The sequence below is a fragment of the Aythya marila genome, assembly GCF_965140915.1.
Source record: "Aythya marila genome assembly, chromosome: 6".
Lineage (NCBI taxonomy): Eukaryota > Metazoa > Chordata > Aves > Anseriformes > Anatidae > Aythya > Aythya marila.
Window position 1 is genome coordinate 15,890,220 of NC_139047.1, and position 22,920 is coordinate 15,913,139.

Below are 22,920 nucleotides of genomic sequence, written 5' to 3' on the forward strand. Positions count from 1 at the left end.
TATTTCCACACCTCTTTTTTTTCAATTCTATTAGAGAACATCAGGAACCCATTTCCCCCACTCTCTCACATACAACTTGAGAAACATATCACAAGCTCCCTTTAATCACAAAATGCAAGCTGACATGGGAAAAAAAAAAAAAAAAAAAAAAAAAAAAGGCTCTGACCAGCTGTAGCACAAAGATAAAACTAGGAACTGCCAAAAAGAAAATTATCTTCTTTGAGGCCGCAGTTGGTAGCTCCTGCCAGATTTAAAGGAACTGCACAGAGAGTCACATGGCACAAGTATTATAAAATAATCCTGCAGTGGAAACAGGTTACAAAGGAACAGGATGATGCTTCTGAGAAGCAGCTTTTTCAGTGTTACTGCTGCCACCTCTACAAAATCAATCTGCACAACATATATTCAGAATTATACGATTAATAGCCAGTCCACTTACCTAGTTACAAACAAGTCATTCAAGACTCATATTCTGTGGCATTTCTCATGTTAATAAATCAGAACACAGATGACAGCAGATTAAACAGTGTACATTGAGTTTTATTAGAACAAGCACTAATAGCAGCAGTGTACAGAGTGATGGAGACAATGTACTGTATGCACTGAACTAATAATTATACAATTGCACTTCTTCAGAGATCTATTAGAAAATGCTTTTCAGTAAACAGTTTCCCAAATCTAGCATTGTTTGGATTTGCCTCTGAGGAAAAAAATACAAAAAATATGCTTTTTTTTTTTTGGTAAGGCATTAGCAACATTCATTGGCAGGCTAAACAAGTCATTTGTACATGCATTATCCAATTACATTGCAACAGGTAAAAGAGCATCATGTTTCCTCAAAAACTAAAATTGTGTGTGTGTTTTTTGGACATAACGTCCTGATAAATCCGGCTCAGCTTGAAGGAAACAGATGACATCTTTTGTTACATTTTAGAGCAAAACAGAAACTATAGCATAGCCAAGATCACCTTTATTTCCTACTAGAAGCTGTAGGACCTTCCTCAGTTGGAGTTGGTATCGTGGGTATTGTCTATACCACGAGCATCACTGGATTAAACTCCTAATTAAAGTAATTTCTCTTGTTTACTACTACCTCCACTACCACCTCCCTGAATCACGTGGCCAACAGATGCTCCTGTTCCCAAAGGATCATCACCAACACCCACTGCTGCATGAGCTTATTATTTATTGCATGAGAGGTAGTCGGCATGAGGCCTCATCTGCATTCAGGGTTACTACAACAGCATGGTCAAAAACAACTCATGGGTGCAAAGACACAGAGTAAGTGTATTGCAGCTGTGCTACGTGAGAACTTGAAATTATTTTTTTCACTGTTTTTTCCCAGCTAGCGAGTGGGTTTGATCTCTGAAGTAGCCAGAGAACTCAATATCCCAAATACAGTAATTCTACTGATGTGCTAAAGCCTAACAGGAGAGAGGGGAGGCACTTTCTCACATTCATGCTTTGTAGGCTGAGATTTGGAGCATGCTCTTAGTTAGCCATCCCTTCTTCACAAGTCAGCAAAAGTAGTCTCCTGCTCCCCTTGGCATATGGCACTAGCAGCCTTTGCTCTGGCTCACACTGGCTTGAGGAGCGCACAGGGAAACAGGGACAGGAATTGCAAATATTCGCACAATTAAGCTTGCCAGAGTGAGACAGTATGATTAATTGTCAATGATCTGTTCTCCTGCATTTTCTTCCAAATGTCATACATAATTGATCTTTGCAGAGATATAACGTTAACTGATTCTTAAACACTGCAAGCCCCAGAATAAGGTCCCAAAATGCAAGAGTCAAAGTTGAATAAATTGCTCTGACTGGCAAGCAGTGAATACAGCTGCATTTCACACATTGATCTTCCATGAGACTGTGCACATGGTCAAAAATAAGCTTAAGTGTAAGTAGCTGAATATCTATGCTTGACTGCACGACAAGCCTGAAACTGAAATATGATTTGAGCAGCCAGACCATCCACTCCCCTGGAAGTTCACTGAGTTCAACGGAGTATCAACAGGAGCTGCTCAGCCTCATCTGCATTGGTGTTAATTTGTTTAAGCTCATAGGGATTAAAAATCGTGTGTTACAAAGCCTGGTGCAACCAGGTACATTGTTTTGATTTCTTAAAACTGTCAACATTGAGCCTTTTCATTTAAACATGAATATCTACATCTTTTTAACTGAATTCAATGAGACAACTTGCAGTAGGTATCCTAAGGATGTACTGGTGCCTGTGCAAGATCAGAGTCCAAGCAGAAAAAAATCTGGGGTGTACATTGCTGATTAGCTATTGCATTTGAATTAAAAGTCTAATACAAATTATATCCTACCTACATTTTTCATCAACTGTTGATGCTTAGTAACTGTAAGCAGTAGAAGTGCTTTTTACAGGCACATTTACAGTCAGTATTTGGAGCATAGGATCAAGAAGATGTAAAGAATCATCATCCTGAAAGATCCCCCAAAATGGCAGTCAAGCAAAAATGAGTGAGCATTTGCAGGAAAGCAATCAAGATGAAGATTTTTTTATTATTTTAAATTACTCAATGTACTATGAATCACTAAATTTAAACCTTTAAGAATTGCAATACTTTAAGTAGTTTATAAAGCTTTTAACACAAAGATTTGCACATCAATTTTCAATTGAGTCATTTAAAAATTATTGTACTGACTTTTTTTCCCCAGTATCTTTTTCACCTTCATCTTATGGAAGTCCACGCTGAACTTTTGAGCACAAAATGAAGCGTGCTGCAGGTGCAGTTTAATATTGCAGTGTTCAAAAATAATGCTTTTGGCAATGTTTCTGTATTTGGATACATAAATGCTTCTCCTTTTCTTTTTTTTTTTTTTTTTTCCTTTAAGTGACAGTTTCCTATTCCTTTTAAACAACATAAAAATTTTTGTCTGGTGCATCAATGTACATAGACCCTTTGCAGTTACAGTGTTACTGCCCTCCAGAACAATCACTGTCTATCTGCTACTCAGAAAAGCAGCACTGACTCTTTATGTTGGGCTTCTTAGAAAGCAACTATTTGCTTTTAAAATTCATCTTTAAAAAAAAAAAAAATTAAATACCTTTCTAGTTAACACAATTGTATAATCGCAGTGGAAAGACTCTGAGGACCACCTTTTACAAAGATGCTATATAAAGGTGCACAAGAAATCAAGAGATTTGTTGGTGTGGGTGTTTGGTTTTTTTTTGTTTGTTTTTTGTTTTTTTTTTTTTTGTCAAATAAGCACAGAGGTATGGAAAATCAGCAAATAATGCCCATTTAGCTATTTATGTTTTGACATTTTTACGTAGTAAAGAAATGGTGCAAGGTTGTTTCCCATCTGAAAGTAAATGCTGATAAAAGTGATGAAGCTCAGTAAGCAAAGTAAAACTGACAGCTAATCTAAACCTTACTCTTATAATGGCATTTTCAGCATGTGAGCAGTCTATAAATACTGGAATTTACCACATCACATGTGTGCATATGGGAACTAATCTCACCAAAAAGTGTGACATTGCTTCCAGTTTGTATTAACTTTGTGCAAAAGGAGAGAAAATACAGAATTCTCTGCTGTTGAAATGCTCAGAAATTGCAATTCACCAAAAAGATATTTATACAAAGGGAAGTAGATACAGACTGAAAGAAGAAAGCTTGCTACTGGTTTCAACAAAGCGAACATACCTAATCTCCTAATACAAAACTATCTTAATGATCTCTCTGGATGCCACAGTAGTTCAATTTTATGATGTCTTCTTATACACTAAATAAAACATCTGCTTCAGAAAACCTGCTGCAACAGTTAATGAACAAGCAGTTTGGTGAAGGAAAATATTTCAAACATAAGATGCTAACAGCTTGATTTCTCAATTATTATATAGTAAATTTCAGACACGAATCAATATACGAAAAGGAATCCCATCCAGAAAAAAAAAAAAAAAAAAAAAAAAAAAGCCTACAAGTATTTATTTTGGGTCCACACAAAATTTCAAAATTTTAGTGAATGATTATTCTACGTCTACCTTAATCTGGAAAGTGGAGGTTTAGCAAGATCTGAGCATTAATTGCATGACAGGAGAACCATCCTCCGTGCCTGTCAAGTTCCAAACACTGTTTAATTTTTAAAACTCAAACTTGACATGTAATTAATTCTTAGTGGGGAATGAATGCTTGAAAATAATTAGTCTATAAATAATTTTAAAGAAACAAGAACACCGCTTTTACTAATTATAGCAAAAGCTTAACAAAGCTATTAGTTGCTATCTTTGCATATATGTCTGCATACCAATATATATTCATCAACATCTATTCTCAGCTCATAGTCACATCTTGTTTGAAACCCAGCTAAATATAAAATTTATTGTGATCTGAATTTGTTATGCTACCTTTAAACCACCAAAGAATATCAGTCACACTTATTTTAAGAACTAAATAGACATCAATTCTATCCTGATATTAGAATGGTAAGTTTCAACACTGACTTCAAGATAGGTGAAAAATGCATGTTTAAAATTTTTATGTATTATTTCATTATTGCTGGTCTGATCTCAAATATTTTTTATAAAATATTATGCAAATATGATGATAGTTTTACATCACATCTCTATTTATTCAACACAGTTAAAGAAGAAATCCTGAATTCTCCTCTGCCCAGAAAATACTGAAGGTTAAACTAAAATTAACTTTTTAAATGCTACTGTAATATTCCTGGTTGAGGTGAATTTACCAAAGGAAGAGGACTACGAGACAAAGGAACACAGGATTACAAGAAAAGAAATCTGAACTTGCAATCTTTTCTACTGCTGACTGTCCTTGGTGGGCATGAGAAATCAGCGCAACAGTCTCCAATTGTCACAAATGCAATCATAAACAGCAATACAGTTCCAGGGGGGAAAAAAAAAAATAAAGGAAAAATATTTATTTGTGGCTGAACTGACTGGCACAAGGAAGAATTGTTCTGGTTGAATATTTATCACTCTAAGTGTTGCTTTTGTATGACTTTCATCATAAGGATGCCCACAGTAAAACAATTAAGTTACCCAATTCTGCATTTTTGCAGGAATCTGCTCACCTTTTCCCATTCTGCATTCCTAATAGTTTATGGCAAGAAGATTATAACTTAGCGTAAGATATCCCTCATTCACTAATGCAGACTATTACAAGTAGCACTAAATATGGAAATATGTTTTAGTGTTTCATGGGAGACAACATCTGGATCACTGCTCTAAGGGTACGTATAGGTAGCTTTGCCAATGAACTGTTCAAAGGTCATGACAGTATCTTACATGCTGCTGACTGGAATATATGTTCCAACTTTATGGTTTCCATATTTATAAAATCTGTAACTCTCTTTGTCCACATTACCAATATACTTTTACCAAAACATTGTCTACAGCAGTTTTTATTTATAAATGGAATAAAACTTTCCCTCACCTTCAGAATTCATTCAGAACAAATGTCACCAATCCTCCCTTTTCTCATGCTGTCATGGATCAGTGGAAAGATAAATGGTATTAACATAACCTGCCTGGAACAGATTTAACAGCTGCTCTGACATTTTAATTCATGCAAGTTTGAAATTTTCCTATTTTTTTCTCTTTTGTTACAATGGTGTCACTGACAGAATTGCTGTCATTAGTTTCACTGTTCTCTTGCAGTCTTTCTCTCCCTTCTCTGAGGTATGTTAGAGAACACAAGGGAAGAAGAATTAAAGACATAATGGGTTTAGTAATACCACAAAACTCGGCAAAGGAGGAGATGGGTATATAAAGCAGCTACAAGTACATTGCTGTCACTTTTTAACTTACAAGATACTGTATAAAAATCTTCCAAAGGAGGTTTTAGAAAGAGGCTTTCAAATTTAGTGGAAGGAAGATGGAATGTGTACCAAAGCTCATCAATGAAGGGGTTTATACATTCAAGTTTAAAGAGCGAAGAATGTTTGCTTTTGTAAGTAGACCCCTTTATGGTATATAACACAAAAATAAAATAAACTGCTGTAAATAGGCCATTTCTTTGAGCTTACTGAGATTCTTAACATTCTTATGGATGCCATTCACTTTTCCAAAGTAGCTTAGGGAGATATCCTCCCCAGGAATAATTAAACCTTTATTCACACACACAGTCTAGATTCTTCTGTTAAAAGCAACTATGACAAAAAAAAAAAGAAAAAAAAAAAAACAAAAAACAACGTTTTCCATGAAACTTATCTTTTGAGTGATGCAAAATTATAATAAAAGTAACCAGGCATTCCCTTGCAATCTTAGTAGATGAACACAAAAACGTAGTTGCAATTGTATCCTTGAACGCCTCTACTTTTAATAATATATGCTCAAAAGAACAAATTAAAGTTTTATACTATTTTGACGACTGTTACTTAATGCCAGCCAAGAAGAAAATGCTAGATAGCAGCTCCAGTAGTCACTGAGATAAGCAGTTACGACATAACACATTTGTTAGCTTTCTCCAAAGTCTGTTTGTAACACAGGCTGACTGGTGAGGACATTCCAGTGTTTCTTACACAATTTTGTTAACGCTGATCATTTTTCCCCTAGCCACACGGAACTCTCTTTAACATAACCCTTCGATTTTAGTGCATGATCAAAAATAACTACCTTTCAGGTATATTTAATCTAAAAAACTCTTCTTGTTTTCATTATGCAGCTCCAGTATTAATCCTGACAACTGAAATAAAGGTAATTCCTCAACTGCAGCCAATGACATTTTAAACAGCTAGTGTTGATCTCTGTCTCTGATCTCACCAGTGCTGGCAACGTGCATCTCCCGCAATACTTAAAATCAGCCTGGTATCTGTTGTTCAAACAGAACTCACAAATAATATAAAAGTTCATTCAGAGTCAGAAGATCAAAATGAGGAGAAAAAAGGGTAATAGTATTTATAAGATGACCAGAGTATTACAGTGGGATTACATTTTTAAAGCCAAATACAAAAATAGTTTATTTCATGCAACCTACATCAGTCTAGAAGTAGAATGGGTGTTGAGATGACTTTTTAATCACAGTAAAAATATGAAAATCAACTCATATTCAAATTTTCTCTCCTGCTGAGGTAACGGTTTCAACTCATATTCAAATTTTATCTCCTGCTGAGGTAACGGTTTCTAATACACAGAAAATTCTGCCATCTTGTTAATATGGATCCTAAATAGGAATGAAGTTAAGTAAGATGACATGACTTTTGATGAAAATAGCTATTGTTAACGAATCATATCCGGAACAAGGAACAAATTGAAGTACACTTTTAAATATTAATTGAAGGTACATTTCACTATTGTGGAAATAAGGTATAAGGGCTGTGTATTTTATACACAAATATGTAGTTTGAGAAAACAGGAAAAAGCGAAAATGTCTTTGTAATAAAAGTCAGAACTTCCTAAATTGTTTAAGAGTTTTTAAATACACTAATTTTCACCGTATACTAAACCTGTAGCAATTAAATCTACTGAGTAAGTATCTTTTATGCCTTACCAAAGGAAATACTGCCTGGCTGAATGGAGGAGTTTTCAGTGGGCTAAAAACTGCCTGAAGCCCCAGGCTTAAAGAGCACTGACCAATGGCTTACACCCCAATGGCAACCAGCAAGAAGGGGTTAATTTTGTGGCCTTTATTGATGGCTATCTCACCAGTGACCTGGGCAAGGACACAGATTACACCCTAACAAGTTGGCATTAAATGAGGATTCAATGGCACACCAAACGGCAGAGCTTCTGTCGGGAGGACCTTGCTCAGCATGAGCCCTGGGCCATAAGACACTTTGTGAAGTTCAACAGAAATGGAAAGGTCTCCACCTGGGGCACAAACATCCCACAAGCTGGCATGGACGGTCAGGCAGCAGCAACATTGCCAAAAAGCAGCAAGTGCTTACAGCAGGTGCCAGGCTGCAAAACAGACTTCCCACCACACTGCAGGAAATCTGACTGCACTGCACTGGCAGAAGGGTGGGCAGCCTGCCATCCCCCTCACCTCAGAGATGGTGACATCTCATAGGATGTCTGCAAATCATAGTTTGGGCACGAGCCCCAGGACCTGTCTTTTAGTAATCCATTCTCTAGAAACAGCACAAAATATGTCCCAGTGTCTCCCCATGGTTGCAGGAAAAAAGTAATCGACTTTACACAGAAAATTGTGAGAGAATTCTGTACTATAGGAAACTGCCGTATGGCACACCTGCTGGCACTGTTAGAATTCTGGTAAAGACAACAATATCTTGCAACACTTTGCTTTGCAATTCCTCTAACTAATAATTAACTAATTTAACAATCAGTTAATTTAACATCCAGTACGTTTAAACAGTTCCTTCAATAAAAGATTAAGCACATCACATTTTTTTTAATTCTAAAAATTTGAAAGCTATTTTTCTTTCAATGAGTATGAGATAAATAATTGTAAAAGAATAATTCAAGCACTGATAACATCCTCAGTGTTCACCAAGTTTCAGTTTGCATTGCAAAGAATGGCATTCAGAGAACACTAGAACACTAAAACTAAACTTATTTCTATATTTAAATTAAAAGACAACTTAAAAAAATGTAAAAGAAAGAGAACATGCAGTTTCTGTCCCTCAAATGTATTTGCAATCACGCACTTTCTAATACTTTCTAATATCACAGTGAACTGCACACAGGCTGGAGTGTAATGTGGGTAAATAATAATGTTGCATTTAAGGGAAGTGACATAAAATAATTGCTATTTTGGACACAATGTGCCAATTTGATTCATAGTGTAACACCATTAAAGCAAGTATGATGAAGTCAACCAAGTATGATTAAAACAAACAAACCATTATATATTTTCATTTTCTTATAATAACAGCTGCAGAAAAAAACTGGTTCAAGTAGGAAAGAAAACTATATCATTATTCAAATAATTCACAATTTTCTTTGGAAGAAATCCTGGTAATCTGCACACAACTTTTTATACCAAGCATTCATAAGCAATGTTTACTATTCAAAATTCTTTAAAATTCTATCTAATTTTTTCATATTTCTTCCTGATAACGTAACTGTGTGAAGAAGCTGGAATACATCAGTAGCTAGTTGTTCTGCCTTACAAACAAGGTTGAGAACTAAATGGGTATTAAATAATCACAGTAATCTCAGCTCTGTAGGGACCTGACTCTGCAAAAGGAAGAGGCAGGTAGAGGGATGGGTACATGTGGTATTCCACTGAGAGCTGTTCACACAACTCTACTGGCAGGATCACATAGCTATCCAATCATTCTTTTAGGTCTCATTACTGGAATCAATCTTAAAAAAAAAAAAAAAAAAAAAAAAAAAGTGCATTATGTATGCTGTGTATATGTAGAAAGAAATACAGATACAGTGCATATACATCAGTGTCTGGAGGATGTATTATGTGTGTGTAAATGGAAGACTAGGTCATACCATATGAAATGCAATTTTTACCTAATAAAGTTATTTTTTCATTTTATTAAAACCTGTCTTTCTACTCGTTAGTGTTTCCAAGATTTTCACACAGAAAATGCCAAGACTTCTCCCACATATATTAACTGAGGCTTAGCAACACATATGAGACTTGGTTCCTAACCAAAACATACAGGATCACTTTATGAAAAATTGTAAAATATAATTTTGCACAAAAGTTATTTTGGCAACACAAGTAGTAGTAGCTATCTACAGTGCATGGGAACCTCTTCCCTACTCTCAACTATAAATTTAGATAAGAAGAGTGGATGGGGAAAGAATGGAGCCAGTAAACAGCATGTATGGCAGAAAACATTAGTTGCATTTAAAGTACTATCCAACCTCTAGAGCGAAGCCAGAGACCTTCCCATGAAATCTTTCTGTGCTTTAACACTGTTGCAAAGCTTTAGGGAATCCTAATTGTATAAGCAGTTATAGAGAAATGAGATTCGCTGTAAGACCATGTCCAGTCTGTGTTAAGAGATGATCACATCTCAGAATCAGTCATTTAGAATATGATTTTTCTGACTAGTTATTCATATGCATTTACCAAAATTACCTCAAATTTAACCAGTTAGCAGCTTCTTTTCAGTCTGATTATACAACCAGCTTTCCAAAGCTAAAGCATGTACAGTAGACCTCATCCCTCTGAAATACAGTTGTTTGGTTGTTTTTTGATTTTAAATAAGACAGGTTCTCTAATATTTATAGCATGATAAAATCCTAGTGCTTTAAAAATCTGCCCTTCACACAAGCCTAAGCATACATATTTTAAAATGACTTACTGTACATCTTCATATTTTGTTTAAGGCATGAACAATGGCATATGAATGGGAACAGCTTCCAGAAAAGCCTATCTTTTTGACAAGGTCAGTCCAAGCACATCACACCAAAGGACTAACCTGAAGCCAGAAATGACAGTGTGGTGACGCAAGAGTTTTTAACAAAAATAGTTGAAACAAAATGGATTTTTTTTCTGTTTTTCTTCCTTTTTTTTTTTTTTTTAATTTAAATTACATTACTCGTAATGTCTGTTTAAAGCACCGGTTGCAGTTTTGTGTTTACCACCTCTTCAGAGTGACTTTGGATAACTCATCTGCTTCTCTTGTTCTGAATTTTCAGTGTATGAAACTTTAAAACGTTTCTGTTTGTTCCTTTTTCTTTCTTTCTTTCCTTTTTTTTTTTTATTTTTTTTATTTTTTTTAATGGCTGCTGCAAAATTAAAAAGATCCAGAAGTGGTCAGGGGCCTGGTCTAATGCACTTTCAAAAGTCCGTTATAAAGATGAATATAAATGCAAATGATAGGTTTTTCCATAGACCCACAAACCACGCTTAGCTATAAGAAACATATTGTGCATAGTTATTTTTTCTTCGGAGAGTGATATGTTTACTAGATCTACATTCTCAGTTTACCAGAGCACGGGAATTTCTACTTTACTAAATCCAGGATCCTTTCGCAGTTCCCAGTAGGTTTCATTGGTAACCCAGGCTTCTCTTTGATTAGCATCGATAACTTTTCTGTAGAAGAAAAAGGAAAGATAAAGATCTGACCATAGATCTCTGCTCCTACACAATTTACAATCAAATTCCATACCTCTCTGATCTATCCCCAACATTAAATCTGATTTAATGTTTCAAAAGGAGGTAAGACCAGTCAGGGATTTAAAAACAAAAATCAATCTCTGTCTGTGCCAGAAGTAGAAAGTTCAGAAAACAATCAAACCTACAAATCCATTGTCTGATCTTGGTAAGCAGGTTTTAAAGCTACAAAAGAGAGCTTAGGGATATGGTTTAGTGGAGGGCTGTTAGCGTTAGGTTGAAGGTTGGACTCGATGACCTTGAGGTCTCTTCCAACCTAGAAATTCTGTGATTCTGTGATTCTGTGAAAAGCCTCTTTGGTCATAACAGATTCAGGTTCTGTGCAGGGGATCAAAAAAAGATATCTAGCTTGCAGAATACTTGATTGTTTGCTCTGGATTATGTTAATTTTCCACTAAAAAAAAAACAGATTAATCACTTTCAATCTGTTCACTTCTGATTCCCCAAGCTATCACACTATTTGATATGATTCAGTATTTCTTGATTCAGAAGAATGATTAATTAAAAAAAAAAAAACACTCTCAAAAATAAATCAATTGCAATTTAAATGCATATATATACATTATATGTATGTGTGTGTACGTATGCTTTTTTTTGTTCAGGTCCCTAATTATTACTTTGTTTATGCAATGGCTTAAAACAATAGCCTCCTAAGAGCTAGCAATGATCTAAGCTAACAGCTCCTAGAACGCTATACTTCTATTCCATTTCAAAGTTCAAAAACCATTGGCCATGGGGTGCAGCAGAATTGTTAGCTGTTGCCCACTGTGAGAAAATGATCAGATACTCTCCATTACAAAGCTTTAAACTACATAAAAATTGCTTCAGACTGAGACTAGGTATCTGATCATTACAATTGCCATTTTCCAGGCTTTCATGATTAAACAGATTATGCTGGTGGTAATTGATGTAGTTCTTTGTCCAGTTACACAAATAAAAACAGAGAGAATTCTACTGAAATGAAAAGACTCACTTAAAAAATTTGGGTACATATTCAATGCTGTTTTCTTCCATGTACCGCCTCCGACTTCTCTGGAGTTCTTCTATTCTTTGTTTCTCTGATGCTGCTGCTTCTACATTTCCTTCTTCCAGAAGCCTGTATGGATAATAGCAGGTCCTATAGCAATCATACAGTATCCAGAAGAAGGGATTTTCCAGCACCAGTCAACACAAAAGACGAGCAGAAACCAAGCCTGTTGTCTGTGTTGTACTTTAAGATCTAGTCATAACCCCATAAAATGAGAATAACTGATATTTGACTCCCCAGTTGCATGTACCTGACCTTCAGCCTTAGGCATACAACTTCTTTAGCTACTTCAATGCATCACAGATGCTGAAGTAATGTGAACTGAGAATTAGGGGGGAATTAATATTGCCTCAATTCATAGCTGGAGGGCATGACATTACAGAGCATGTCTTTCCAGCTTGTCATGAAGAATCCTACGTCTGCTAAAAGACTTGTATTATAGCTTTACAAACAGGATACTTTCTACTCTCCCTCAACTGGGTAAAGCAGAAATTTGATTGCAGTACTGAGTACCTTCTCTGCTAGCAGAATCCTCCAAGTTCAGACTGTAGTGAAGACATAAACAAAATTCAATACTCAGCTAATCCCAGCCTTAAAATGACCGAAAATTAAGTGTTTAAACAAGCATTCTTGCCTTTGATCTGGCCTGAATCGTGCATCTGTTGTAGGAAGAAGATCTTTCAGCACAGGATCTAACTCATTGAGCTCAATAGCAAACCTCGTGAAGCCATAATAACGTTCATAATTGGTTGGCATGGAGCCTGTATGCATATGCATGAGAAACAAAAACGTTTTTACTATTACTATTACTCTGAATATGTAAGAGACTCATTTATTTATTAAATTATAAAAGAAAAAAATACTAATATATTTTACCCTTATATACAGTTATTAAGCATCAAGAGCTATTCTCCAGAGAGAAAAATGTTCACTCAGTATTAATTTCAACTGCTTGTTTTTCATAGGTTATAATTATATGATAATAGATTCAAAACATTTATGATCTTTCATTTTTAAATAAAAATTACTGTTTTTAAGATTTTTAAGCTAAACAGTTTCCCATTACTAGGAAAACAGGTTTATCAGACATCTATATACAAGCTAACCCTAGCTAATCTTCAGTGTTGATTTTGGAACATACACTTGCTTGAAGACTGATTGGACACTGTTCTGAACCTTCAGCACTAAAAGTAATCAGAGCAGAGTGGGTGCAAAGCATTAGCAATAATGACAATTCCTGGATATTCACTCTGCACATATGAAAAATACTGTATGTGCAAAGGAAGAGTAATTTAATGCCAAAGTCTCTAAGCAAGCAATAAGGAAGCTGAATTCAACTACTGAAATTACAGGAGCTCACCATCACTGAAGACCAGTCCTTCAGTTTAATAAAGGACTAAGACAGCAAACTTGGTAAAATTGGTAAAATGATATTTCCTATTCTATTGAATCCAAACAAGTTACCCTCTCTCTGTGAGAAAGCAGTCAGGCAGACCCAGACACCTGATTATTTTCTTAACTTTATTCTTAGGTTGTCCCCCAGAATATATGACCAGGAGCCATATATTCAGAACAAGATGTAAAAGTCTAGGCCCTGTAGGAGCATTTCCACTTATCATTATTATAAACTGCTGTAAATTCTTATTTATATATCTAGTAAAAAAAAAAAATATTTCCCCCATGGTATTTTGTGTATTTAAAATGATGGCTCAAACTGTTTTACAGAGTTATACCATGGTGCCCGCCAGAGTTTACCACAAGTTTCTTACCCGGCCTCCATACACATTTGGCTGAAGGTGCAACCCCACAGTAAAGACCTTCATGCCACTTTCCAAACAAGCGATGCACCACCTTCCCTTCTTGATCAATCACAACACCTTGGACTTCATTTACATTTGAATTCCAGTAGTTTACCTGCAAGTTTAATGAAGAATTACGAGTTAACTATCATGTTACTCTGTACCAAAACAGTTACTGCATGAATCTTAACTGTCCAAATTTTGTATCAGAAATGTTCACCTGAAACCAAGAATATCAGTATTCAAAATTCAGATGATTTGATTATTAATTGCTTTAGTTTAAGAAACCTTGAATGACTTGATATGTGGTTTCAGCATAAGGTATTCAAGTACAGTTAATTACCAGAACATACGGGAAATATATTGTTGTTCATTAACCCAAATCCCCAAAAATAGAGCAGTAAAATGAGACTTTGAAAGCTGCAAGATCACAAGCACCTAACTCTCTTCTTTCCAGATGGGGAGGTACTGAATATATATATAAAGGAAAACTTTGATGGGTCCAGCACACTGCTGTTTGTAGCAGGGAAGACTCTCAGCCACTATTACTTGGTATTTGCTTTCTCTTTCTCTTCTCTGTTTTGCTTTTCTTAGACACATTTAACACCTTCATCTACTGTCGGTCACTCATCAGAACATCCAACAAGACACGAACTTCAGATTTGCAGTGATACACCATTGCTCACACTGCAATGGTATCAATATAATTTGTCATAATACAAAGGCAAACATGTTTTTAGAGAAAATAATTGATACTGACAGATCTATATATTGATCTGTTTTTATATATGGTTCCTGCCTGGATATTAAAATAGTGTGAGCTATTGAAGCCAAAGAGATAAAATATCAATGGCCAAATTCTAGCAAAAGCAGAAGTAATATGGCACAAAAGTCTATACAGTTACTTTGCATTTTTATAGTATTAATAGATAAGAAATTTTGTCATTTTATTTTTAACCTAAAAACAACAACAGTATAGCACACAAGTGTATAGCAATGTAAGACATTGATATCAAATGTACCAGTTCAATGGAAAAGTCATACTACTTGACATTGCACTCTTATCTGATGATTTAGATATTCTCAAATGTTGGTAAGGCAAAATGTGGAATGTGGATTTCCAGAATACTGAAGAAACACCTCTACGCATACTTTAACTGTGTATTTTTATAAATAGGTGAAATGCATTAGAATACATACACTACCTTGACAAATGTGAGTTTACAAATACAAACACTGCTTTTTGTGTTTCTGATAGTTATCTCTCCATAGTGTTCTATCCACCTCCTTCCACTAAGGATGTTATGTATGCACGTAGTGACTTTGTTCCAGACATAGTAATCTCCATACCTAAGAATAGATTAACAAGTAGTTGGTAATATAAATTAATCAAGATCATAAACGAGAAAAAAAGTAAGCCATTATACAACTTCATATTTCTCAAAAATGTTTGAAACAATAGCTTACTTTATTAAAATAATAGGTTCTGGTCATTCATTACTGATCCTACATGGAGGAAGTCACCTATGGTCTAGTGCGGAGAACTGAGGAATGATGCTATGAACCACAAATCAAGATGGCATGAATCACTTAAGTCCTGCACGGCAAATTCACTTTCCCCAGAGCATTAAGGTGCTTTGACCTCAATTCCAGGAGTGCTGGACCCAAAGATCAACATAAGGCTGGATTTAGGCCACAGGCAGACAATGCAATTGAATTACAAATAGAGCAAAATAAATGTGGAAGGAAAGAACAGAAAGGAAGTAGGCAGGAGCTAACTGGCACACCATCCCTTTTCGTCTGTAACAACTACTCGTATTCAGAGCACCTCTGTTGTCAAACAAGGGACTAAAATGAGAGAATGTGCAAAGTACATTCTCCTTCAAAGACTGAGGTACAAATATGGAGACAGAAGACAAAGCTGCTCATGAGTGCATTTACCTCTATTTCAAGAGACAGATAAAAAGGTGATATGGAGTCCCAAAGAATGCCATACTGTTAGATTCAGAAAGAAAGATGGCTGCAACATACAGGAGCAGGAATAGTATTGCAAAACCTGCAGATGTATTTAAAATATCCTCTCCTTGAATATTTTCGACTTACAACCAGCTTTATTTGTATTGAAACTTCTTCCTCTCACTACTCAGTCAACATCTGAAGAACATTTTTCGGCTTTGACATTTTGAAAAACGACGTTGCATTATCAGTTCTTCTGAGGAAACAGCACTACTGAGAGCTTTAGTAAGGACAGTGCTAGCAGTGCTGACAGTCCTATATTGAAGCCTTGTTTTGAACAGTTGATCACTACTGTATGTGTAGAACTTGTGTTTTCTCTCCTAAAACATTTCCATTCTCCTCTGTCTGTCAGTTTCTAGAGAGTTCATACATGTACATTTTTCTTCCCAAAACCCAAATGAATCTTCAGGCTTAGCAATGCTTCCATATCTCCATCTGTAGACTCGTGAGAAATTTGAGCTAGGCGCTGTCACCCATACAATTCATGCAATCTCTGCATACACTTTACCCAATCCAGTCACAAAACAGCTTAGATTAGACTACATCAAAGACCAAGCCAAAAGGAAATAAAAACGAGCTTACTTTGGAAGTGTCACATTCAAAGTTCCAACTGGCAGAATTTCCATTGATTTTCCCCAAAACTTGTTTTTCCACCTGATATCTGAATATAATAGTGAAAGATAGTGAAAGATTTACAAAACCAAAAAGACCAAAGTCTTCCATTCGTAGTGATCTGTGACAGATGAGATGACTTATACTACATCATCCAGTTTAAAACAGGACAGTATGAGATTGTCATGAAAATACAAATAAATAAAATAAAACAACCTAGAAAATGGCATGAGGTCAGAAAAAAATAAAGAGAATTTTGATTTTCTTCTAGGAGTTATGCCTGTGTTACATTACTGTCAAATCTCTCATGAGAGCGTTCCATATAAATTAAATGCAAATGCCAGTAGAGACAAGAAAAGAAACAGCTGCTTGTTCAACTGTGTAAAAAGAACTGCTTGTGTTTATAAGAAATAACAATTTTCTTTTAAAAATCTTTTAAGCAGAAAAGTATAAACAGACTGCAAGTGACAAGGAAAGTTGTAACACATCTACTCACTCTTCAAATTGAGAATTTGGAGTGAAGTAATTCAGAGCATCAGTTTGTAATATGTTACTACAAAAATTGTAAGTATAAAAATTTGGGGTAAGTTCCAAACAAAAGCTCAGCTTGTACAGACAGAGTTTTTACGTGCTAATAAAACAGGTTTTATGCTTTTGAATTAAAAAGGTATACCTTGCCAAAACACAAAGTTCTTCGATTCACAGTGACAGGCCGAAATGGGAGGATGGTGGCTAACCTGAAAAACAGTTTGGCTGAGTTAAAAGCAATTAATTTTCATTTCTAAGACAATAGAACTATTACTGCAATATAACAATATTAAATAGCCCAAACTATCTATTAGCTTATGTTGCTATGAAAACAGATGAAACTTATGCTTCAGTTTTACACTATGTACTTAAAACAACACTACTACAGTGATTAATATGAAAACATACCTTCCAGTATTTAATGAGGTTCACTCATACTTACCACCTTTTTTTTTTTTTACTATCAAGAAAATAAACCTTTTTTAACCAGAAAATAAAAACAAGGTCAATCTACTAAACAAAGAAACCAAAGTCTAAACATTACCATCGGTGTCCATCTAGAAATAAGCCTCACCTGCTCTGAGAAAAATCGAAATCCTTTGTCTTCTCTAATACATTCATAAGTTTCACCGAGCACTGGGTTAAATGGCTTGCTTCCCGCTCTAAAGTATGTAGAGGCATAACCTGACGCTGCAAAAGCAGCTATGAGAACCTGTTGAAATGCAGACAAGAATATAAGATAAAATAGGCAAAGATTCCTGTGCATGTACCATCACTGTAGGGTATCACACATTTTCTGTGAACAGGAAGAGTGAGAGAGGACTCTGCACAGACCTCCACACAACAGCTCCCTTTTTAATATAGGCATAAGAAGTGCTACGCTAAATTTATTACCATGCGTTCGTAAGGATCATCTGTTTCTGCAGCCTTGTCCAGGAGTTCACTGTATTCCAGTTCTTCACAGAGGTGTTGCAAGGTATTCAGAGGTTCATTTAGCTCAACTGGCATGGATACTTTGGAAAGATCTTTGCCAATGTTATTTCTCAAAATATTCCACAGATTGATGTTACTGGTGTCAGGACTGGGAGCTGGGAGACAAGTTCGCCGTCCATTCCTGAATGCACCTCCTGTTAGCTCACCATTGAGAACTGAGAAGAGAAAAAAATATTATCACAACAAAGCACCACCTTAAGAAAAAAAGATTTATTCCTTGAACCAAATTCACCACCAGAACAAGCAAGCAGCAGAGTTGGTCTTGTATAGAGAAGCAGTAAGTCTGGTATATGAACAAAACCAACATTATTTCCCAAAGTTCAAAACATAGCAATATACTTTGCCGAGAAATGTTGTCTGCAACACTGGTGTTGTCCTCTGATATATTATCACTCACATCGCTGATATAAGATTCATCATCAGAAGCCTAAAAAATAAAATATCAATTAAGTCAAGTATATATAAAGCATACTGACAAATTATACAAAAATAATTACTTGAAACACAAATACTCAAAGAAATCATCTGTACCCAATTAGATATATTTTAACTAAATCAACTAGATGTTTCAATCAGTCCATACTGCCAATTTGCTAACATTGTCAAAACAAATGCTATGCTCTCCTTATGTTTTTGAACTGCTATTATGAAGCCAAATGTAGGCATTAAATTTGCAAAAGGGTGACTTCAAATGAGGTCATGGATCAACAAAAAATTGACAATACAACACACTGGGGTTGGAAGTGAGAAGAGACAGACAGGCTCCTGGTCTTTATACAGAATCCAACATTAAAATGTAGCTTGTATGTCAGCGAAAAAATACATAGACATTGACCTATCATTTTGCAAAACAAGAACTACATTAGCATTAAGACTACTTTCAAGATTTTTTTTAAACATATGAGAAGCCCGAGCTCTCAAACTCTATAAATGACTTATTCTTTTACATTTATTAGACAAATTTAATTGCAAAAGAAAGGATTTTCAGTTTAAGAAAAAAAGTTTTATTGGAGTCTGATGGAGTGCCTGCCACTCAGATTAGCTGAAGTGAGCCAAAAACAGATTCTAGTTTTGGGGAATCAAAGGCTTCTACTGCAATCCAGAGAAACTGATATTGAGAAAAAAAATAATAGTTTATCACAAGCCCAAAATTGGATGAAATTGCTCATTTTAAAATTTGCTTTAGAAGGGCAGCGCAATTGTATAGCTGAGGAAAATAAACCACTCTTTTCTGCCTTTCCTGAAGAGTTTAGCATCTTTAGCACCTAATCATCCCCTTGACACAAGCAACAAAAAAAGTATAGAAGACTTTTGCACACTTTACATTCTAGATACTTATACTCTTTGTCAAAAGGGAAAACTCTGGATTTTCCATAATCTGGAAGGACTGAGAATGTTCCCATTTTGTTTATTTTTGAAATGATACTTTTACTCTCAACTGCTTTCAGCCTTGAATATATCTCTTCCCTATCCTGTTTCTGTCAACATTGCTTCACGTTGCTTACTTCTAATGCCACAGGCTCCTCTCTGTGCTATGAGAGCAAGCTATGGCTGAGGCTGAAATTGAAACTAAAACTGTCAGCTTCAGGTAGACACCCTGACAACAGGCAACAGCACTCTCGATTTAACATAAAAGAATTCAACACTGTAATTGTTTCCCATTATAAGGCAGCAGCTCTGGACAAACCCACCCTTTTGGCAAACTCTTTTTCTGCATGAAGCTGCTATGGTCACAAGCCAGTTGAACTGGTAATTTGTAACATGAAACTGGATTTTCAGGACAAAAAAAAAAAAAAAAAAAGCCATTTGTTCCTAAAAAAAAAAAAAACACACACTGGACAGTGACAATTTAGAAACAGGATGTTCTCCACTGTCTGAAACTATGGCTTGCTTTTAGTTTGCATGGTTAGAAAAATAAAGCTTGAGAAACTCTAAACCCATGAAATTTTGACAGAGCTCATCAGCTAGCAAGTTAAAGAGATCAATGCTCTTAATGAAGGTGGAAGCAAATTATAACAGTCTGCTCTGCAGACAATCATTTTATTTAGAATCATGGTAGTTTGTGATTGAGTTTAGCAGTTTTGTAAACAGCTTTCTTAGAATTAATTATAATTAATCACAGATGATTTTCCAAAACTCACATAGAGAAAACAGTTAAGTATGAACAACAAAAAAGACAAGGGGTAATCTCCGCTTATCTGATGCACAACTGATAGGATGCTGAAGTGCCGACCCACAATATACCAGGTCACTTAATAAGATAAATTGCATGGGAAAGGTGGGGACAGCCATGTGACACAGGGCCCCAAAGTATCCAACTGTTTCCCCTTCGAGCTTCAATGAGGCAGTTTTTTATGCTTGTCTACTTCTCTGATTACACAGAATAACCTTATATGTATGATAGAAGACTTTTTCTTTGTTTTTAATGAGTACTTTAAAATAAAAATCTGCATAGACAGACCTATTTGGTCCTGTCTGTCATCCATATCTGAAACTGCCATAGTCTATCAAGGACATGTACTGAACACGTTAATTATACAACTTTCAGCTCAGTTTTATACTTCAGGAAACCTCTGCAGCCCATCGTGAATGAGTCTCATATGAATTTATCTACATCTTATGCGTTCTGACACTTTTTTACGCTAAGCAGCATTAAAAATAATCATCCACTAGAGGCAGCAATACCTGAATCCATCTGACAGCAAAGCTGCAGCGTGCCATCATAGCCTACCTCATTTTCTGATGAGCTGGCAGACAGAAGCACCTCCTGTGCATCAAAGAACTCTGACACTGATTCAGACATAGAGAGTCTGCTCTCATTAGAAACTTGCTGGGACAATGGCAAACTGACATGAATTTGTTCACCTGTCTGCAAATAAAGCACAGAAAAATAAAAGTATTATTTACAATAATAATAAAGAAATATGTATAAAAGGAGTAAATCATCTGAATATTTTTCTATGTCAAATATAATAAAGACAGCATTTTAGCAGGATTTTTTGTGTACCAAACATGTGAAACTCAGACAAGTACGAAATGAAGTGTTATCTGAGCAGTGACACACATGTCTTCATTTGAGGCCTGCTCAGCATCAACTGCTAAGCTTTAGCAGCATGAGTAATCACAGAGCTAGTTCTGTATCCAGAGGAGTGATTTTGTGGACAATAACTGGATTGTGTCAGACAAGTTCAACCACAAAATTCAGATGAAAAAGACACCTCATTGTTACAACTAATATTATTGGGACCTAGCCTTGATACAACCAAAAACCAAAAAGACCAGGAAGTTATAAATTACTCTCAAAATAAATGGCCTTGCTAACCAGTTCAGTAATGTTTGAAAAGTTTGAATATTCAAGAGGATAGTTATAATAAACATTTATTTGTCTTTATTCCATATTTGTATTCCAAATTTCATCTGAATTAATCAATTAATTCTGACTTACTACTACTAGTGGGAATGTACACTTTATGGCTTATTATAAAGAGAATTTAACAGAAAAGGTAAGAAATCCCAAACTGTGACGTGTATATGAATATGGGGACAAGCTAATTTAAATAGCTTGACATATCTTCCTCTTCTTGCTATTTATGGGAAGAACACCACCTTTCAAAAAGTTACCCAACAAGCTTTAAGAAGGGAGAAAAAAAAAATTAAGATTCTCTCCCTGTACCATTCCACCAAAGTAGCTGCTGCTCTGGAAGCAAACAGGCTTCTGACTTAATCCCCCAATTTATACAGCATAATGCTTCAGGGATAATACAGACAAAACTACTGAAGCCCTTTTAAACACCATTACTCTTCAGATGGGAATGCCACTCACATTCATCTTACTACAGAAATCCTGCAAGTGATTTTGTTGACATCTTAATCTTGTTTCTATATAGTTGCCTCAAAATTAACTAATAATAAGAAAATCACAAATAAGCCAAGAGGTCAAAAAACTTTCATTTTTCCCTGGGGTTTTACTTGGGCTTGTGGATGGGTTTCAATTTTTGATGAATTATAATGGAAACAGCAGCTCATTTCAGTATTACCTTTACAGAAGTGATTAAAATTTTATTTTTTTTGTACAAGCTGGAGGGACTTGGAAAAATACACATGCCCCTACCTGAAAAGGATGCTTGCTCATGCATATATCTACAAACTGTAACATTATATTTATAAAACAATCAAGAGAGGTGAGAGGGAGACCTAGGATCCTCTTTGAAATACTCCTTCAGTCAGATAAACTTGTACCAAGATAACAATGAATATAACAAAAGGAAACAGCTAACCAACAACAAATACAAAAGAAGAGATGGTCATTGCTCAGATCCTCACTGCCAGATATTCTGAACACATGTTGCTGTGCTGTGGCACTGCATCACCTCTATCTTCTGTTACCAGTGTCCAACATCTGGGCTTTTGGAAAAATTGTATGGACATTTTCAAAAATCCAATAAACAAAAGTAACCAGAAACAGATTTTCACCTGCCTTTCTTGTTGGAAAAAATAATTAGGAGACAACATTATGTTAATTGGAACAATGTATGCATAGAAAATAATGAGTGGAAATGACAAATGTAAAGTATTTTGGTAAAATGCAAGCAGAATGGTTGTAAAAAATGAAAATATTTATTAATTGCAACATATAACTCACAAATTCAGATCTGTCCTTCTTGTGAGGGAGACTGATTTGTAATTAATATAAATGTTTGGTAATCTGTTGACTCAAGAAAGCAAAACAAGATAGACTATATGTTGCAAACGTGCTATTAATATAGTGCTTGCTTCATAGACTGAATGCTACACTGTTCTGTTGTTTTGGCAAGAAACTAAGATACAGAAGTGGTTACCTACTGTGTGTTATTGTGTGCTATATTCAAATACAGTAAAACCTCACTAATTCCCACACTCAACAATTAATATTTCA

At 35.4% G+C, this 22,920-nt stretch overlaps 1 protein-coding gene across 1 annotated transcript in view; it reads right to left on the reverse strand.

The window, feature by feature from the left end:
* Positions 1 to 9,351: 9,351 nt before the first annotated feature.
* The window catches only part of OSBPL6 (oxysterol binding protein like 6), a 47,791-nt gene continuing 34,222 nt past the window's right edge, over positions 9,352 to 22,920 (reverse strand). Inside the window, exons 12-22 of the mRNA XM_082764051.1 lie at positions 20,737 to 20,874; positions 18,345 to 18,432; positions 17,907 to 18,160; positions 17,587 to 17,724; positions 17,158 to 17,221; positions 16,455 to 16,533; positions 15,062 to 15,206; positions 13,827 to 13,971; positions 12,692 to 12,818; positions 12,004 to 12,126; positions 9,352 to 10,949 (exon numbers count right to left, since the gene is read on the reverse strand). Coding sequence (XP_082620177.1) covers positions 10,841 to 10,949; positions 12,004 to 12,126; positions 12,692 to 12,818; positions 13,827 to 13,971; positions 15,062 to 15,206; positions 16,455 to 16,533; positions 17,158 to 17,221; positions 17,587 to 17,724; positions 17,907 to 18,160; positions 18,345 to 18,432; positions 20,737 to 20,874 — 1,410 coding nt within the window. The 3' untranslated portion in view covers positions 9,352 to 10,840. The remainder of the gene's footprint in view (positions 10,950 to 12,003; positions 12,127 to 12,691; positions 12,819 to 13,826; positions 13,972 to 15,061; positions 15,207 to 16,454; positions 16,534 to 17,157; positions 17,222 to 17,586; positions 17,725 to 17,906; positions 18,161 to 18,344; positions 18,433 to 20,736; positions 20,875 to 22,920) is intronic.